This window comes from Panicum virgatum, chromosome 2N (genome assembly GCF_016808335.1).
Source record: "Panicum virgatum strain AP13 chromosome 2N, P.virgatum_v5, whole genome shotgun sequence".
NCBI classification, from domain to species: Eukaryota; Viridiplantae; Streptophyta; class Magnoliopsida; order Poales; family Poaceae; genus Panicum; species Panicum virgatum.
In genome coordinates, this window is record NC_053146.1 from 50,261,947 (window position 1) to 50,278,110 (window position 16,164).

Here is a 16,164-nt window from a genome sequence, read left to right on the forward strand (position 1 = left end):
GACGCAGGCACGGTGACCCGGCGAGGGTCGATCCGTGTAGCCGGATGAGGACGAGCACGGCAACGTAAGAGACGCAGTCACTCTCCGGTGGGACGCCGTGTGGCTGACTTGGGTGTGTGATGGGGAAGAAAAATCGTATGCTCCAATATGTTTCAATAGTTGATCTTCAATGTTGCAATTGTTATTTTCACCTGTTTCATGGTGAATGTTGCATGAAACATAGTGTTCATGTTGTGGCGAAAATTTTCGTATAAGAGAGTCAAACGACTTAATTAGTTTTTTCATATATTTTCAGTGCTGCACCTTGTAGATGTCTTATTCAATGTTGCAACGGAGCGTCCCATAGTAACTTTCCCATCGGACGTCCGGGCGGTACCACGCCTGACTCTTATTAGTCCACACGCACTGTCCTAGTAGTGCGATCATGCAATCCGTCACTAATAATGCACTACACCGGGCTGTTGATTAGTGAGCACTAATGCCAACTGGATGGATTTGGTGGGCTGTGGACTCAGCCAGAGAGAGAGAGAGAGAGAGAGATGGTGGTTAATCAAAGCGACAAATCCGAACCCCAGATTCGAAGCCTCCGAGAAGCCAGGCCCCAGCGACTGCGGCGCGCATGCGAACCTCGTCACGATCGTGCGATCCAACGGCACCACGGGAAAGAAAACAAAAATGCGCGGCGAGAGGGTCCGGCCGGCGCACGCCGCCGCCGCCCATCATCTCACGGCGCCGCCGCAGATCCCGTCGGCAACCTGATCCACGAGTTGGCCGCGTTCAGATTCTGGCCAAAAAAAAAAGTTCCACGAGTTCTTTCATAATGAAATCTCCGCGTACGATGACGCTAGGGGGGATCGGTTGACGACGGCGCGTGCACGAGTACGTGCCGCTGCTCGTGCGCTGTTGCTTGCGGAGGGAATCCGAAGGCGTACTGCTCCGTTGCGTCACATATTCGTTCATGTACGTGTCATCTACTCCACTTGATGAGCTTAGCTTCTGGAGTTATCAAGCTTCAGGTCAACATGGAACAAAAAAAAGTCCTAAAGTAGTAAAATACAGTTCGGGTTGAATTCCATGAATTGCAGTGCACTTCAGGAACAAATGCCAAATTGCACACCGGAAGAACTTCATCGTGTATGTATTTGCATCGTCACAAGGAAGATCAGTACTGTAACAGAGACAAAATCACAATGTCTATTTCTCTCTTTCTGTACAAACAATTACAAAAAAAAACGTTTTATTTTGGACAAAGAATAAGAATCAGTGAATCACGTCATCAATGTGTGTCTACGAATAGTGAAGGAGACCCCTTTTATCTGTCACTAGGCTTGTTCATCAGAACAAACGGGGCCTCCGTTTATTGCCAATCCAATCTGGAGTATAGTCCTTGCCAATCCTACCTAAGCGTGCTTTGGTTCTGAATTCTGGAAGGCCGCCCCTCAGGCGTGTACTGCGATCACAAGGCTGACAGATCGTCAGGTTGGTGCAGACACTCGTGCGGATTCGCATAGAAGTAGTCCTCTTCCTTGGGTTTGTCAGGAATCGCCTGCCTCCTAGACGGTTCGCCCATGCGGCTGGTATGTGACGCCTTGACAGCGGAGGAGAAATCAGCCCAGCTCCGTGTGCCGTTTCTGTACTGATCAACGAGTTCCACGATGAGCTTCCGATCTAGCAGTACCGTCTTCTTGAACCCCAGGTATCTGTGCTCACAAGAGGAGTAAGACATGATCGCATTAGCAGTTGAAAAGTGACTAACAGGTTTATTATGACAAAAGTTCATGACACTTCAGGTTTCACATTACGAAAGTAACTATTACACCACACCCAGCCCAACATTCTATTATTACAAGGATCCAACATTTGTCACGTAAACATAATTTGGCAAAACTGTCAAGCACAGCGTCCACTTGTAAGGATGACCACGCATGTGAGTTCTTCTATTGCTAAAAAAATACTTGTTAGGATGTGATAAAGTACCTGCGATGACCTTCTACGACCTTTGCCATGTTACCGTCATAAGTGGGGATGAAAATATCACTCTCCAAGGATACCATATAATCTAGTGCTGCCATCTGGGAAGAATGGTTCTGGAAAAGACTGAGATATGAAGGTAGTAGTATCTCTTTTCTAACCTGATCAGCACCAATAGTAAATGTTTTAGGAACTGAATCATAAGAATGCAGTACTACCCATTAAAGATGCTGAAAACTGACCACATTGGGATAAGCAGAGGTAAGGGCAGCCATTCTTCTTTGTCCACCATATATTTCACCTGCCGCAATGTAAATTTGATAACTGCAATCGATGCCGAGTGCCTGTAATACCAATGCAGTTTCCTCTGGTGTTAAAGGACAGAGGCCATCTTTCCTCTTCGCATCAGAGTCAATCACTTTCTCCTTCCACCATGGGTAGGCATATCTTCCAAGTTCAAAATATAATTAATTTTTTTAAAATCTATTGCAAAAACCACTCGAGAATTTTAGGATGATGATGTAATACCTCATTTTCGTGAGCTCTTCAGCCTCCTTTTTGCTGCAACCATGTGTGCATCCAGAGAAGGCGAGCATGTCCATCTCATACCGTAAGTGAAGAACTACAAATGGTCCATTCCGACGGAGAGCTTGAACCAGACGCCTCCCCAGGTTTTCTATTTCGGGGGTAAATCTCAATGCATTATAATTGACACGGCACCTTAGTTTCTGAATCTCCATGGGTAAGCCACTATTTGCAAGGCGAGCATCTGTCCTGTTCAGGTGAAGAACCTTGTACTTCCTTATCAGAGGTAGAATCTGTTTTCCCCCAAACAAACACTTACAATCTTCACCTGGTTTCGGATATAGTTTCAGCTCATGATGTCGCATTAGTGAAAAAAGGAAGATGCAACCAAACCTGATGATGGTAATAGGAGATGTCAGACCAACTGATGGGTGGCATGGAGTGAAGAAATCCCATTTCAGCTCTTCTTTTCATTCTTGGAGGCAGCTGTCTCAGAATTCGGACCTCGTCTCTCAGTGATGCTATGAAATAGTCCACATCGAATATATCTTGGAAATCACTGTAAAGTACGAGAATAAATTGAAGGCAAAACAACTGAAAGTGAATTTGCAGTGACTGAAGAAAGAAATTATCACCTAGGATCAGCCCAAAATGAAGCTTTATCCAGCTCTGGTACAATAAGAGTAACATTCAGATACCTTGCAATTGTCACCATATCACAAATCTGTATGACAAAAAAAAAGGAAGAAAAAGTAGAACAATTGGGCTTGAGTTTCAGCGTTTTAACAGCGACAGGGATTCATAAATATAAACTTTAATATGCGGACACTTCAACAAGCGCAGAAATTCAGAATATAACTCTCTGATAGTTGTATTAAGATTTTGATACACAGTACTTACAGCTGCTCGCATCTGGTTAAGCCCACCGTTGCAGGAGACCATCAGATAGCCATTGTTTTTGTAGATTCCTGAATGCAGTATAGAACAAATCAAACGACTGGCCATGCTACTACTGGGTCTTGGTATAATTCATCGAAGAATTTATGAAAATACATGACAAATTGGTCGGTGACTAGACAAAACGAGAACAGAACTGAATTGGACTAGTGGAAATAACCCCAGAGACTTTTGCACAAAAACAACATATCAAGTACACTACAACAAAAGCTGGAAAACTGAACAATTCGAAATTATTGATCTGTTTTTGGGGAGAAGTTGAGAATAGAATCTTTTTTCCCCGGATAATAAAGGAGAAGTGGATGTTCAAAAGGGAATGACAGAAAGAAGTTTAGATATTCCTAACCAAAGAAAGAAGGGAAGCCTGATTCGCAAATATTCCGGAAACCAAGAAGCAAGCAATTACTTTTGGGCGGAAGCGCCATAGAGCGCACTGCCTCCCTCTGGCCGCCGTCCGCCGTAGCAACCGCCTCCGACCGGAGTTGCACGCCGTGCGGCTGGGTGAGGCAGCCGGGCCACCTGGTGAGCACGCTGGGCGCCCACAGCTCCCGGTAGGCCGCGAGGTGGACGACGCACGTCCAGAGCAGCACGGTGCTGGCGCGCGCCACCCACAGCTTCACCCGCGCCGACGACCGCCGTGCCTTCTCGGCCTTCCCGCCGCCGCCCATCTCATCCGAGGCACGACGCTGCCGAAGCACCTCCCTCCTGGAGTTCTAGGCCACCTGAATTGTGGAGGTTCTCGCGATCCCCCCGTGACCAGAGCTTAGCGCCGTCTCGGCCTATTGCCTGTCTGTATGGTTCTTGCCTTCTTGGCTCCCTGCCGAAACCTGCGTGCGCGCGCCGGGCGGCGAACGATGACGTGCCCGCGCCGCCGTGGGGGCTGCGATGACTACCGGCGGCGAGGAGGAGGCGCGTGTGAAGTCGCCCCCGTGTGGCCGCCCAGGGTGGCTTATTTGTACGCGCACGGGGACACGGAGCCTGTCCGTACGGTCAGCGAGGGCAGGGGCTATGAACCCGTGACTCCGTGAGGGTAGTAGAGTTGTAGACCAATGTGCGGGCCCGGATGTCAGAGGAAGAGTGAATATGGACAGGGTGCACCAAGTACCAAGCCTCCGATTTACCTTAAGCACGCATTGCGCCACGGCGGACCTTCAAAGTCGTCTACTTCGTCTTATCACAAGTATAAATACAGTTCTGTCTCATGTTAAACCTGTTAACATCGGCTATCAGTATCAATAAATGCAGTATCTTAATACAGTACTAGTTCTATATTATAAAAGCTGATTTTATAATGCACCAGTAATTTCTGCAGTCTATCTATATAATATTAAAAAATAGTTTTTATATGTGCATGGTATATTGTGGTCAAACTATATAAAATTTGAATATTAATATCAGTTCGGTGTTTAAATTTCATATGTTGTAATAAATCCACACAAGCTCGAGCACTCACCTCAGCTCGTACGCTCGTATTTTTTTAACTTTTATTCTAAGAATTACAGGTACTATGCCCGTCAACAGTGACAGGTGATCCCATGGAGATGCTCATAGGAATACAATGCATGCACCCGCATATATTCATATAGGTGGGTTTGTCTACACCGTGTGGAAAAAAAAAACTGATTTAAAGAACTGACTTAAGACAAATCTACATATACTTAAATTTTCATTGAAGGACGAATCAAAGAAAAAAAACTGTCGCCTACAATGGGTGACTGGCCGACTGGTGGCTAGGCTATGACCACACGTCAGAATGTTCGTATAACCTGCTGATGAGAATACACGGGCCACAAAGTCAAATGGGAAAGGGAAAAGAAAGTGGGCGACAGCCGGAATGTCTGCGGGGCTTCTTCTGTGCTGGCGCATGCAACCCACCCACAAGGCCACAACAGCGCTCATGGATGAAGCCACGAAGGTGACCGGCCAGGATATCCAGCATGGAAGACGTGGACCTCTCCGGTGGAGAAGCGTCAAAAACAGAGCCTGAAGGCCTCATCGTCTTCAACTTGAAAACGGCCAAAAGCAGCCCACTCATATCAGGCATTGCTTGTAGACGTGAGGTCTGTTTGGTCTTGGTCTAAAAAAAATTGTAGCAAGATTTCAGTTGTTTGTTCATGGCAACCGTAAGTGGTTTGCTCGCCAAACCAAAAAGATTCTTCTCACAATGGCACCAATCTCGTCGTGATACCAAACTGAAATTTTGTTCTGGTATCGTCAGTGACAGGGGAAGAAAAAAACAACTGTTTCATAGCCAAATTTTTATCATGGCTATATATTCGCAAAAGGGCACATGTCGCAATCCGCATACAAGGTTTAAAAGACGCCCGACTACGAAACAAAAATGGAAATATGTAAAACTTCTCGCAAACCTCCGAACCTCATGCCGGCATAATAATTGTCCATCCATAGCGACGTACGTTATGTACCATCATATCTCGGCATTATACCACCAGTCATCTCATCAACACTGATAACCAGGCGTCCAGCCGTTCGGAGCAAGTAAACCACAGCAACAGAATAATCACCGCGCACTCCAATGGTGATGCAATAATCGCATCATAGAACTCGCGGACAGCGATAGCAACCATAACCAACGCACGCCGCCGGCGTCTCCACCAAGCAATCGGTTGCCCAATGATTCCATTGACACCACCCGCTGCGGAGCTAGAACCGAGAGCAGGCGCGAACGAGAAGCAAAGTAGCTAAATCCCATCGAGGCATGGACCAACCACAGTACCACACCACACAACACTGCCATTCGACGCCCATAATGGCATCATAGCACGTCCTACCTGCGGACTATGTAAAGTTGAGGTCGCATAACCTCATGCAGGTTGGTATAACCAACTGAACGCTTCCCCTAAAGAGATGAGTCACGAAATCAGGTGTGTGTGTGTGATGATGAGTGCATGATAAAATCATGAAGCCAAGCGAAGGATACGGAGTAGACCAGCACTGGGTAACCAGAGGCAATCAGATTCAGAGGTCAGTTATCGGATCCTCCAACAGTTTTTTTAATCCTCCAACAAAGCTAAGATTGATTTGAAACACCAGCCAGCAATCAGATCCAGGTATTTTATTCTAGATTCAATTTCACCACTAGGCGCAGGTGGCTGGTATAACCACATCTGGAACATGGTTTGGAACTTGGAAACACTTGAGTCATAGGAGGTGAAAAGGGTATCGGAGTAACAATAACCGCATCCGTACAGTAGAACCTGGTAATGCGTATTGACAGAAACAAGGACACATTGAACTCCACGACTTATCCTTGGGGTTTGTTAGCTCTATAATATTCCAGGTATGACAGTTGTTTATATCACGGACCGATATGCACCAAATGGTACTTATTGGTGTGAGCACCGTGCACTACAAGCCTAAATAATTCAAACGCATAGAAAGTGCAATCTTAAAATAGGGTATCGTGGAGAAATGTGCCCACTACGTTTCAAATAGTCATCATTTGCTTTGTTTTGCTGCATTGGACAATCGCTGTGTTCGCTTGGCTGTGGCTGATGGCTGGTGATGATTTGTTATGAGATAGCAGTACTGCTAACTGGCTGGTAGCTGGGGGCTGGTGCTGATTTAGTATGAGAGAATAGTACTGCTGGCTGGTTGGCTGGCAAGCCAAGCGAACACAGCGAATGTGGACACATATATGAATATGATAGAAAAGGGTGATTAGGATCATCACAAGAAAAGAAAGAAAGAAACCATGACGAGGACAAACTCCGAGAAATGTGCTCAATACGTTTCAACAAGTCATCACTTAATTTGTAATGGTGCACTGGACATATGTGGCATAGCAAGAGGATGAGAGCAATTACACCATAAAAATGTGCACAAGAATGAGACATGTAACCTGATCATTGTTTAAGATAGTGTAAAAACAGCATATCATCTGTCAGATGAGCCAAAGAGAAGAAAGCAACATGCACTAACCTGGTCCAGGAAGTAGGAAGTCAAAATCAACATCCATGCTGAACCATTTATTCTTTCCCAATAGCTCCATATCTAACACCATCAGGTTATCAACTAGAAACACATGCCATAACGGAGCAACAGGCCTACTCGACCACTGCAGGGGAAAAACTGGTTTCATGCAAGAAATAGTGCATGAAAAAAAATCATGTGGTAAGATTACTAGACTCAGTATGCTGCCAAAGGATGTCGGGCCAATTGGTTGGCAGTCCGGCGGCACTCCGGAGGTCGTGGGTTCGATCCCCGGAAGGGGCGAATTTCCGCCTCCGGTTAAAAAAACCCCCTCGCCTGCCTCATGTCCAAAGCACTGTGGAGCCCGGCCAAACTCACAAGGCGACGGGCCCCCGTGTACGGGTGGGGCACGGGTTCGGGGGTTTTCTTGGCCTGCTGTGAGAAGGTCATTCTACCTCTAAAAAAATGCCGTGGGGGCGGTCTTACCCCCCGCAGGTCAAGTTTTTCAGTATGCTAGATACAATGTTTCCACTGCTCTAGTGAGAGTTGTTTGTTCTAATGCAATTGTGTCACTTACTCCTAGAATCCAGGTTACTAACCTTAACTGATAAGCACTTCACCTTGGCACTGCTGATGAACAGCATCCAGGCGTGGTATTTTGAAAGAACAAGTTGATATTCTGCAGTTCCAAAATCCACAACTTGTCTATTAAAAGCCAAAAGACACTTCAAGGGTGCATCACTTTCCAATGAAAGGTCTTAATCAACAATTATGAGGATGCAATCTTGTCCACTATGACACAGAGCACAAAAGGTAATTACCTCAGTTTTGCACTAAGTCGCACAAATCTGTTCCGTGAGAAGCCTCAGGCATGGGTCCATTAAGCAATAGTTGTCATCCAACTGCAAGGCCTTCATGAGAAATGCATAATCGAGGGCCGTCTCATCACAGTGCATGAAGCGCCCACCCTCACCAAAATGGCCACTTTGCATATTAGTTTTGAGAATAACTGATTTGGAACAGGATCTGCATGTGATATCTCTCACTTTTGCAACCCACTTCGCAGCTTCCCAAATCCCTACCCTGTCAAACCAAGAAGGAAATGAAGAACTGACAAGGAAGCTGACATGAAGAGGAAAAATAAGTAAAAAAACGTGAGCTCACAGTTAACATGGAACAAATATATGCAGATGATCCATCAAGTCTGAAAAAGAATGGATATACTAGGGGAAAAACCTTGTATCATTAAACGAGGCAGTCACCAGGACTGGTGGATAGCAGACACCAGATGACAAGTTATCATAAGGAGAATAACTGCAGATCGCCTCAAATTCAGCTGGGATATTAGGGTCACCAAACTCTTCATAGTCCAAGACAGTGAGAGGTAAAGTAGGATCCAACATTGTGTTGCAGATATCTAGAAAAGGGACCTGTTTTAATATAAATACAGGTTAATGATAAAAAACCCAAGAAAAATTATCATTACCAGAACACAAGTAGGGACAGAAAACCAGTGCAAAATGAATCCATTTACTTGCCCAAGAATTTGTCTAACTGAGCTGATTGATTTACCTTGAGAACTGCAGCAGAAAATAAGTCTGGAAGCATATTAATGACTGCGCCCACCAGCAGACCGCCAGCACTACAGCCTATAGCACAAAGACGATTTTGGTGAACCAAGCCTGCCTTGATGAGATGCATACCACATGCAGCAAAATCATGAATTGAATTTATCTTGTTAGATTTGGTTCCTGCATGATGCCAAGATAAATCTCCTCCACCCCTACATGATTAGGCTCAAGATTTAGTGCTTCTCATAAAACCAGAATTATCAATATAAACAAGAATTATGACAATGAAAAAAGAAGGCAAAAAATAGTATTCTGTTCATATTGCAGAGAATTCCTGACTATCAGCAGCTTTGTATTATGCCACATAGACCTTGCCAGCTAAGCCAAATTACATGTGTCTGTTCAAACCTCCAAGCAACTTTGGGGGGGGGGGGGGGGGGGGGAATACGAGAATTTCATGACTACAAAACAACTAGTTTCAGAAATCTGGCCAATGTCCCTGTAACAAGGGATTGTTGGATGAGGAACTATATATGCCAGGACAGTAAATCAACATTATTTTTGCCCGAGACGGAGTACCATTTATCTCAATAAGCTAGCAAATAATGTCTTTAACAGAAACTAAAGGTTAAAATTCTTGTGCTCCTAAGATTCAGTGGATAATATTTTTCTTATAGTGGTTTGCAGCACCTCCTCGCCAGATATGTTGTAGTGCTAGGCTGCTTATCAAATAATCTTCATATAAAATTCTGAAAGATGGTGGGGACAGTAGTCACTGCAGCTTTATAAGCTGAACATACCTAACATCTGCAAATGCAAGAACCCATCCTCGAGAGAGGAGACTTAACCTCTCTGAACACCAGCTTTTGTCCAAATCTTCTCCATAAGATCCATAGCCATATAAGATCCCAGGTGATTCTCCATGACGATGTGCTTCCCGTGAATACAAAATGACTAATGGTATCAAAACACCATCATGTGATATAACTTCGATCCTTTTACATAAGTATAGCTTGGAAAGATCACTCCAACTTTGTGAAGTTTCAACAAGCTGCAGGTTTTGTTGGATGCTTGAAACATTGGATTTGCCCACGGTGCCTAGATTTGCAGACAGGCTAGTTACTTCCTCTTGATGAAGAATGGTGAAAGTCTTTTTTCTCAAATCGTAGTCCACAGTTAAGTCTGGAATCTGAGGCACATAAATTTACAGATTTATACAAACAAACTTAATTAACATGCAAGTCCATGCTACACGATACTTTGGTTAATCAAATAATAAGACGTTTAATATGACGGAAAAGTATGGTTTAGCTGTACAGTATTGTGAAATACGTCCAATTGCAAGGTAAGTGAAGCCAAACAGCACCATCAGTGACACAATGTAATTACTGAACTCTAAGCTCTAGTAGTGTTAAATGAAAGCATCGGATACTTGATGTCTGGAACTCAAGAAAAGGACGTCTAGTACTATCTGGAATGAAAAATATTATAAGAAAAATACTTTTACATAGATAAAAACTGTACCACAGGCGATGAAACAACCAGACGATAAGTAGATGACATGAAATCATTGTTGGATCCCGGAATAATACTGCACATGTTTGATGGTACCGGGAAATACCATGGGTTGAGATCATTAACTTCCTTTGGCCCCTGCAGCATCCATAAAGGTAGTAAACCAATCTCATTTCTCTAAGAAGCATCGGAAGGGACAAACATAGAAACAACAAAGAGAATTAATACTCTCCGGCCAGATAAAGACATCATTCAAACCAACACGATAAGTGTTACTTGAACTAGCTCTTCTGGTTGGAAGGACTTCTTTATCTGACCGGAAGGATACATTTTATAATCCACAACTGTTATTAATAAAGTTACAGTATCAAACATCTATGAGTTCTATCTCACTACAAACAAACCACATGACAGATGATACAAGACTGAGAAAATATACCTGAACATCAACATCAATTGGCATATTGATGGAGCAAAAAAGAGGGCTTCCATTCTTTCGAAGAAAGAGAACTAAATTATCATGAAAAATATCCATATCCTGAATGGTGCAGTCCGACCCAGGGAATGTCACTATCTAGAAATAGACATACAATCGCCAACTTAGGAAAAGATTATGACCACTAATTTCAAACAAAATTGCTTAAATAAAAGTAACAGCTTACAGTTTACAACAATGATTTACCCATGCTAGACAATTATAATGAACTTGTGTCCTTCAAAGGCGGAGGTGATCAGCATCTTTTGATATTAAAGATGGGGAAAAATTGAAAAACAAAACTGAAAATCAGGGGGGTTTCAAATACCCTCCTACATCAGAATTCCTTATAGTCTGACGCAAACAAGTTCTATGTGTTTTCAGATTCCCCTGTGCCGTTGAGTGTTGACTGGTCAATGTAGCTATAGTCTAGCCCTCCAACATCAGCTAACTTGTTACACTTACCATGAGATGCTAGAGATGCTACATGCACAAATAATTGTGCCAAAGCTTGCCAAGTAGAAGAAACACATAGGGCAGTGATTGCACTCAAACTTGAAGAAAATAGAGTCAGTCTCCACTGTGATCGCTGAGAAAAAGTCTTTCGCAATATTAGGGACAAACCAAATCACCCAATGAGGTTATGTGACAACTACATCAGTTGGTCAACGAGTAGAGAGGGTATTTGAAGCATATAAAACTTGTCAGTGTTAGACTGTAAATTGAGATGTGAGAGGATATTTGGAAACTCCACTAGCTTGCAGGTGGGCTTTTGCAATTTCTCTTAAAGATATCAATGCTACCAAACAAAATATCTTATAACAATACTAAAGTAATAAGTGCTGCCTAAATATCTAGTTCGTGCTCCAGCTCTATGAATGTATGTCCAAATTCCAAAGTGGAAGCTAATCACCTTCAAACCACAAGAAAGAGACACACCTGCCACCTATCCACCAATGACTTTTCATCCTGACACCTGGCCAGATAGTAGCCTTCAGTCATCATTTCAGTGTCATTTACAGGAGCATTGGTAAGGATGTAAAAGAACCCATGGTGGTGCTCCAAAAAGTACTGAACTTTATCAACACGTTTCCGTATAGGCCATAAGCCCTCCCTTACATTATCAGATTCCATCACAAAAACCTGCGGGCATACAAGCAAAATATAAGAAAAATCTATGCAAAAGGGCAGAAGATCGATGCTGCAAAGTGCAATTGGAATCAGAGAAAAGGTTTCAAAGGAAACCTACCTCAGATGAGGTCCTTGTGTTAGAATTGACAGTTATATACTTAAAATCTTTTGTGCTTGTAATATCTACACAACAGTTAACATCCTCCTCTGTGAAAACTAGAAACCCTGCTTCATGCGATTGTAACTTTTTACAGAAAACCCTGTCACATGTCAGCATATCAAAAAACAGAAAATGGTCAAAAACTGTTCAAGCTTCATAATACTAGAATATATAGCACCTTTGGTGGAAGGGAAATTACTGGTTAGGACGTAGAGTCTCATCGCAGACAGTGTAAAACAAACTTTCACTGTTGCGAGCCCATGCTAAACTAACTATTCCTTTGTCTGGTGAGCTAAAGATGACATGCTCAGATTGAAGATCTTTTACTTCAAGGGAAAATAGTTCACCACCAGATGTATCAACTGTATATGCAAGGAACCTATGATCTGGAGAGATTCGACAACTCCCAATGTGCACATAACCTGCATATAACATGCAAAATTACAAAATAATAAATGTACATAGCCAAGCAACAACATCCTCGTTTTGAAAATCAGTAAATATGAGCAAATAAGCATGGGTAGAGGTTGGATAATTTTTTCCATTATCTAAAAAGGACAAAAAAAAGGCAATGTTTAAGCAGTAACTGCATGAGCAAAATAATCATTGAATATGAAATTAAACAGAGGTAGAACAGGATACTAGATCAAGATCTTGATTGTTAAGCATGTATTACATACCACTAAAATTTAGCACCTACCATTTTTCTCTGCAACCTCATTCCAGTCAAGCAACACTTGCTCCTTCTCTGAACCAGAAAGATAATCCAGCAGAGCTCGTGCTAGACCATGAGAGGGCTTCAACTTCCTAGATAAAACAGGGTATTCCTTTCCCTCTGGAACATACTGATAATACAACCTGGATCCGAAAAACGAGTTATATGTTCTAAGGTCTACCTCTTGAATTATTTTGCGAAAGGAGAACTACATATACATTGTATTATAAACGTATTGCACCACCAAAACTTGTATTATAAACATTACACCAGTCGGAACCAACATAATATAAAACTAATAGTCCCACACTCCCACTAAATTCTTTGTTGCTGTCACTTACTTTCAAAAACAAAAAGAGATACATAAAAAAACAATTTCAATTAGATGCACATAGAGAGAAAGAGAAACCTTTCCAGTTGTGGTTGTGTAAACCAAAACGAACCAAACATTTGAAAATCAGAATAGCAACTTAAACAACACGCCCTGTTTAAGAAAACAGCCATATATGTAGGTACTGGACGAATTAAACAGTCGAAGTGCAAAATCTCATATCAACGGATGCGTGCCAAACCATATCTAGATTCTAGACTAGATACACATGCTCAGAAATCACAGGAGTAGAATAACGCCATGAAATCGCCACAATTTAGAAAACCGCGTCAACACATTCCAATCAACGGAGCAACGAGGCAGCGGGATACGAACCAAGGGCCCCACGGCTGGGGCGGTGTGGCGGCGGAAGGGGGCAGCCGGGCGCGCATCTCGGCGGCGAGGCGCGCGCGGAGGCCGCCGCCGCCAGCCGAGCCGACGAAGGCGTCGGCATAGGCGTTCTCTGCGGCGAGGAGAGCAGCGAGGTCCGGGTCGGAGGTATCGCGCATCCAGTGGTACGGGTCACTCCACGACCTCCCGTGCGCCGACACGGTGAACGGGACCTTCTTCGCCACCGGCGGCGGCGGGAGATCGGCAGGGTTCGGGAGCTGCGGCTGCGAGGGGTGGAGGGAGCTGCGGCGGCAGGAGGTGGCGAAGAGGCGGAGGAACGCGGCGGGCCGCGGGCGCCGGCGGAGCATCGCGCCGGTTTGTTTGGTTTTGCTGCTGCAAAGTTTGCTGTGGGAGGAGCGGGCTGGGCCTGGTGGGGTTTTGATGAGGTTTATTTAGGCGTCCAAATTCAAAAACCATCCTACAAAGGTAAAAAGACCAATATATTATTCTAAAAAATATGATTACGCCTTGTTTATAGTTTTATGTTCGCAAATGTAGTACTCACTTAGTTGATACTATTTTCAGGACGATGAAATTAGAGCATATTATAACTCTTTAGTTATGACTATGATCATATTGTTTAATAACGCCATTTAGTTATTATAACTTGAGAAAATATAGGAATAGGATGCCTTTTTGTTACACAAATGCTATGGTCTACTTTTTCATGCTCATCGCTTGTCCCTTCTACATCCCCTTTTTTCCGTAGCGAGATATCTAAACTTAACATAGTTATAATGATATACAACTAGCAAGGTGGCCCGCGCTAATAGCGCGGGTAGATAGTTTTTTATTTAATTTTTTTAAAAAAATTACATTGACAGAAGAGATTAATTTGGTAATTTATTTACCTCTCGTTTGCTCTTGTTGAATACTACCTGCAGGTTTTGATGCATAGAAGTTCATGTCAATTATTAATTTTTATGTTGCTTTGTTCTATATTATAGTTGCATATTTTAGCACTTTAACCTGCAAAATCTAAATTTGATGATTGAATTTAATTTTGAGTCACCTTGAATACAGATGCATAATGTACATATTTGTATATATAAAGTTTTTTGTAAGTAGTTATGAAATATATTTATATGTATGTGCGAAAATATATTTAGTGTAGTTGTTAGAGCACTTAAGAAGCATCTAGCAGACCTAGATCTGACTCATCACGATGGCGAAATAAAAATAATCACGGATTAGACAAAAAAAGTTATGTTAAAAAATAAGTTGGGGTCTCCTGCTGACTTTGGTAAATGTTATGCAAAGCTTATATATGTGTGTGTGCTATATTAATGCATAAATGTTTTATTTTTTTTATTTAACCGAACCTATTATTATTCTTCCCACTTTGGTTACTGAACAATTTATTAGTTTTTAGCTCATATGACTGCATAAATTTGCCTACTTTAGAGTTGTGTCATCTCGGTGATAGATAGTTCCATATATATCTTTAGTGTTGTTTCTAAATCTTTTCTTTATCTTCCATTTTCTCTAGCTATTTATATTGATTTATGTCTTCCATTATGTTCCTCTGTATATTTGAAATTGATTAGTGTGTATCGCGTCCGATGCATCTAATTGAGAAGTTCCCTATTTAGTATTGTGCCTCAGGGCTTTTGTTTTTTCTGAGCGAAGAGGAGCAGCGACCACATATATTTGTTTGAATCATTTATTTTGTATTGTAGGCAATCAACTTTGGGATAGATTAGTAGTGCTCCAGGTCTGAAGTTGTGGCTAAAATAACTTTGGTTGTGGCTTCTTTGATGTAGCGGCTTCTCTTATGGATATATAGTTGTTTTGAAAACCGTTCGGTAGAACCGCTTGTCCTAATTTTTTTCATGAATATATGGAAGATGTCAAATTTCCAACGTGCCATGGCTGTAATTTAATATTTTTATCATAATTTATAATATGATTTTGTAATAACATAACTTCGTATGAAATAACATAGTAGTGATTAATGATATTATTTACAGACTAAACCAATAAATTCACTTTTGTCCTTTTTTCGCTCATTTTCTCAATTTTCCTCCCTTCTTTTTCTATTCTCCTTTTTCTACTTTCTTTACCCGTTCAACCTTGCTGCTTCCTTATCCTTTTCTCTTCTCTTTCTCTATATTTCTTTAGAGGTATAGATCACATTTGTGTTTCGTGCCTAATATTTTTTCATGTACTTATAGAAGATTAGACGGGGATAATAATATTAAAATTTATTTATGCTATTTCATTCCTCAAACGACTAAGTTCTTGATTTTTCCCATGCATCTATTTAGATTGAGCTAATAAATAGTCACATTTATTTTTAGGTTTTGGTGCTTTACCCTTTATTCTAGTGATTATTACTTGTATAGAACTATTTGTATGCCCACAAAATCGTGAATCTTCGTTGGCCACCATCAGATTAGTTTGTACAACTGAAGTTGTTCAGGAATATGCAACATTTATGCATGCCTTCCT

At 42.2% G+C, this 16,164-nt stretch overlaps 2 protein-coding genes across 8 annotated transcripts; both read right to left on the reverse strand.

The window, feature by feature from the left end:
- Positions 1-1,122: 1,122 nt before the first annotated feature.
- Positions 1,123-4,465, reverse strand: LOC120660991 (rhamnogalacturonan I rhamnosyltransferase 1-like). Its single transcript, XM_039939664.1, has 8 exons — positions 3,860-4,465; positions 3,397-3,464; positions 3,132-3,220; positions 2,890-3,055; positions 2,500-2,789; positions 2,214-2,418; positions 1,978-2,132; positions 1,123-1,700 (listed from the first exon to the last, which is right to left on the reverse strand). Exons 1-8 carry the CDS (start codon positions 4,119-4,121, stop codon positions 1,457-1,459), a joined length of 1,479 nt encoding a protein of 492 aa, XP_039795598.1. The 5' UTR covers positions 4,122-4,465; the 3' UTR covers positions 1,123-1,456.
- Positions 4,466-5,001: 536 nt separating this feature from the next.
- Positions 5,002-14,060, reverse strand: LOC120660989 (protease 2-like). Of its 7 annotated transcripts, none has more exons than XR_005669786.1 (14): positions 13,660-14,060; positions 12,939-13,096; positions 12,438-12,660; positions 12,197-12,338; positions 11,887-12,090; positions 10,912-11,046; positions 10,482-10,610; positions 9,758-10,146; positions 8,959-9,169; positions 8,623-8,816; positions 8,208-8,469; positions 7,986-8,065; positions 7,396-7,531; positions 5,002-5,530 (listed from the first exon to the last, which is right to left on the reverse strand). XR_005669786.1 is itself a non-coding variant. In XM_039939663.1 (12 exons), exons 1-11 carry the CDS (start codon positions 14,019-14,021, stop codon positions 8,220-8,222), a joined length of 2,397 nt encoding a protein of 798 aa, XP_039795597.1. In that variant the 5' UTR covers positions 14,022-14,060; the 3' UTR covers positions 7,174-7,531; positions 8,208-8,219. The 7 variants fall into 7 exon arrangements, 1 of the variants encoding a protein (XP_039795597.1); XR_005669787.1 differs by lacking the exon at positions 5,002-5,530 and adding an exon at positions 5,636-6,313; XR_005669785.1 differs by lacking the exon at positions 5,002-5,530 and adding an exon at positions 6,871-7,315.
- Positions 14,061-16,164: the final 2,104 nt, after the last annotated feature.

What these genes read in the sequence shown, in the direction of transcription:
- LOC120660991 (XM_039939664.1), bottom strand. Translation starts at nt 4,121, where the DNA reads ATGGGCGGCGGCGGGAAGGCCGAGAAGGCACGGCGGTCGTCGGCGCGG. An exon ending in TCTCCTATTACCATCATCAG is followed by an intron (nt 2,790 to 2,889) that starts GTTTGGTTGCAT and finishes GGGGGAAAACAG; the next exon opens with ATTCTACCTCTGATAAGGAA. An exon ending in GTCGTAGAAGGTCATCGCAG is followed by an intron (nt 1,701 to 1,977) that starts GTACTTTATCAC and finishes TTGTGAGCACAG; the next exon opens with ATACCTGGGGTTCAAGAAGA.
- LOC120660989 (XM_039939663.1), bottom strand. Translation starts at nt 14,021, where the DNA reads ATGCTCCGCCGGCGCCCGCGGCCCGCCGCGTTCCTCCGCCTCTTCGCC. An exon ending in GAGACTCTACGTCCTAACCA is followed by an intron (nt 12,339 to 12,437) that starts GTAATTTCCCTT and finishes GACATGTGACAG; the next exon opens with GGTTTTCTGTAAAAAGTTAC. An exon ending in ACACAAGGACCTCATCTGAG is followed by an intron (nt 12,091 to 12,196) that starts GTAGGTTTCCTT and finishes GTATGCCCGCAG; the next exon opens with GTTTTTGTGATGGAATCTGA.